This window comes from Vigna unguiculata, chromosome 11, assembly GCF_037176805.1.
Source record: "Vigna unguiculata cultivar grain cowpea cultivar isolate G323 ecotype 2 chromosome 11, ASM3717680v1, whole genome shotgun sequence".
Classification (NCBI taxonomy): Eukaryota; Viridiplantae; Streptophyta; class Magnoliopsida; order Fabales; family Fabaceae; genus Vigna; species Vigna unguiculata.
The window spans coordinates 2,017,475-2,020,845 of NC_140802.1; the positions used below are offsets into that span (position 1 = coordinate 2,017,475).

At 29.6% G+C, this 3,371-nt stretch overlaps 1 protein-coding gene across 1 annotated transcript; it reads left to right on the forward strand.

Annotated features, from left to right (window-relative positions):
- The first annotated feature begins 1,564 nt into the window (after nucleotides 1-1,564).
- Nucleotides 1,565-2,866, forward strand: LOC114170582 (uncharacterized). Its single transcript, XM_028056091.2, has 2 exons — nucleotides 1,565-1,718; nucleotides 1,877-2,866. The coding sequence occupies exons 1-2, from the start codon at nucleotides 1,622-1,624 to the stop codon at nucleotides 2,668-2,670; spliced, it is 891 nt and encodes a 296-aa protein (XP_027911892.2). The 5' UTR covers nucleotides 1,565-1,621; the 3' UTR covers nucleotides 2,671-2,866.
- The last annotated feature ends 505 nt before the right edge of the window (nucleotides 2,867-3,371 follow it).

Sequence of the window (3,371 nt, forward strand, 5' to 3'; positions counted from 1 at the left end):
AAAAGAATTAATACTTTAAATAAAAATTAGAGGTGAAAATGTAAATTAACTCTATAGACATGTGACAGTTAAGTGCTAAAAAAAGAAAAAAAATAATATCAAATGAAAAAAAAATAGAACACTTGTAAACAGGATAAAAATGAGTACTAACTTTCTCAGCTTAAACTTGATTTATCGAAGTAAAATGCTATAAAAACATAATATTTATATAAAAAATATATGAATAAAAAAGCACATAATGAATTTCCTTATTTTATTTTAATTTTATCAATCTTAGAGAAGAGAAGGGATTGGCTTTGGAACTGGTTTAAAAAAAGGAATTGGGTTAACAATGGGAACTAGGTTTGGTTTAGGCTTATACTTCGGTAGGGTTTGGCTTCACCACGTGAATCTTTCATTGGGTTTGATTTAGGGACAATAAAAATATTTGTGTTTATATATATTCTTAGATAAATTTTAGGTAGATCATTTGTATTTGGGATATTTATTATTTGTGGATCGACTATTTTAATATTCGTTTATAAATGAGTTGGGTGCGATATCATACTATCTGCCTGCGAGTATTTGATATAAAAAAAATTAAAATTAAAATTTAATTTATATTTTATTAAGTTAAATTTAATTAAAATTAAAATTATATTTCATTAGGTTAAATTTTAGTAAAATTAAAATTAATTTATATGTAATTTAATATAAATTATATTTTATCTTTGTTTATAATTTTATTTAAAAATTTATAAAATATATATTATTTTTAAATATTCACGGGTACCTGCGGGTTTTTAAGAAAATTTGCGGATATTTTTTACTTGATGAATAGATGGACGAATAACAGATTATTTTTGTTTTGTGGATAGGTCCTATCATGTCGGACCCGACATTGCCATCTCTAGTTTGTGTTGGTTATCGGCATAGATTTTGAAAAAAAAATATTTGATTTTTGCTTCTTCATTTGGAATTGGCTTTAGAATAGGCTTAACTATGTGAATTTGTTTTGGAGTAGGATTGAGAATATGAATTAGTTTTTGAATTTTGCTTCTTGATCATTTCTTTGAATACTTGGTTTTTCAAACTCTTCATATTTGTCATATGTTTAGAGAGGTCAAAAGTGTTTAACACCGTTGTTGCTGCTGCTGTCATAATCCATGGATGCTCTCCCGCCATTAAATGAGACTCCAAATTAGGTCTTTCTTTTCTTTTTCATTCTTTGGAGAAGACAAATGCTGAATGCCAAAAAAGTTGATAGCAAGAAAAATACTACGTTGGATTATTATGATTGCATTATTATGGTTGATTTATGAAACATCTTTCTCAGGCTCACTTATTGAAGAGAGAATCTATCATTATCACACCAAAAACAAAGGTGTTAAAACACTATTTGACCACTCTAAACAAACGTCAAAGCTGCAACCACCCACATTATGATCCTAATTAACAAAATCTATAATTTCGGAGCATATTTCAAAGCATGTAATGACTAATGAGGAATCAACTCCAAGGTTCTAAGTGCTGTTAAGAAAAATCATGAAAGCTAGGCATTATAAATAATGTGATTATGCATCAACTTGTGACTCAAGCCTTCAAACATTTCTCCTTTTAGCTTCCATTACTTGTTTTAACGATGAGAAAGGGTTCTTCTCTCTACTCTGCACTCTTGTGCTTCTGCTTGTTGCTACTTGCCAACTTAGGTTCTGTTCTTTCCACATCTCAAATTTCAGGTTTGTGCTTATTATTCTTTTTCAAGCTTTCATATGTATGAGGTTTTTCTTAGTAAGTTTTCAAAATGTATTCAACTAGAGACTGATCCCTGATGAACTTCATTCATTTTGTGTATTGTGTTCATTTCTGCTATTTAATAACTGCACTTTTTGTGCAGGCAATGAAGTGAACAAGGATGGGAAGGTTGTGAATGAAGAATTAGGAAAAGTAAATGTAGAAGGAGACGATGAAGAATCAAAGTTCAAAGGATTGTTTCCTAAACCAATTCCATTTGCTAAACCTATTCCAAAGCCAGTTCCTCTCATTAAACCTATTCCTATTCCTTTTTACAAGAAACCTACACCAAAACCAATTCCAGATATTAAGCCAATTCCCAGTGAAGAAGCAAAATTTAAAGGTATTTTCCCAAAACCTATTCCCATAGTTAAGCCAGTACCAAAGATAATTCCTGTTGTTAAGCCAATTCCTATTCTTAAACCTGTTCCAAAGATAATTCCTGTTGTTAAGCCAATTCCTATTATTAAACCTGTTCCAAAAGTAGTTCCCATTGTTAAGCCAATTCCTATTCTTAAACCTGTTCCCAAGCTAGTTCCCATTGTTAAGCCAATTCCTATTGTTAAACCTGTTCCAAAGGTAATTCCCATTGTTAAGCCAATTCCTATTCTTAAACCTGTTCCAAAACCATTTGTTAAGCCTATTCCTATTCTTAAACCTATTCCAAAGCCAATTGTTAAGCCAATTCCTGTCCTTAAACCTGTTCCGGAACCATTTGTTAAGCCAATTCCTAAACCATTTGCTGTGAAAAACCCTATTCCCACCATTGAGTCAGAGGAATTCTTAAAACCAAAGCCTTTCTTCAAGAAGTCTATTCCTAAACTACCATTTGATCCCAAATTCAAGAAACCATTTCTACCCAAATTGCCTATTCAGAAGCCAATTCCATCTCCTTAAAATGAGAACACTCTACCTCTTCAAAATATAAGGATAATGGTTTTATATATGTGACACCATGTTTGATTCAACCTCAATCATAATTTGGATAATCCTTTGGTACCCGTCTTGTGTACTCGATTCCAAATATATATGTACTTGATGTTTTTCATTAATGAAATTCTCCATATTATGTTAAAATAACAAATGTTACTTATTTTATTTTGCATTTTTTTATTTAATTAGTATTTCCATTTAAGACAGAACATGTTAAAGTTTGTTTATATACATGTTTCCTTTCCTAAATATGAGAGTAATCTTAATCCGTTTATAATGTTCCATGGAATAACGTTGTGATTCACATAAGCCTTTCTTATCAAAATAGAATCAGTTTCGATCCAAAGATTGGACTAAAATAGAATCAATTCAAGCTAAATAGAATAAATTCAATGCATTGTTTAATATTTTAAATTACTCAGTAAACACTTCTTATATTCGACAAACTTCAATTAGATCATTTAATATTTTTTTTTTCAATTCTTTAACTCTATATCCATTTGTTCAATCTCTATGAGATATCTGAAGGTTATAAATCACATTCATAACATAACATGCATAACAAAAAAGAATTGGATATATTTTTGGTTAAATCATGCATAGTAGATACGTAGACAAATATTTAAGTAAAAATATCTTAATCGGCTATGATGGTTCTAAAAATT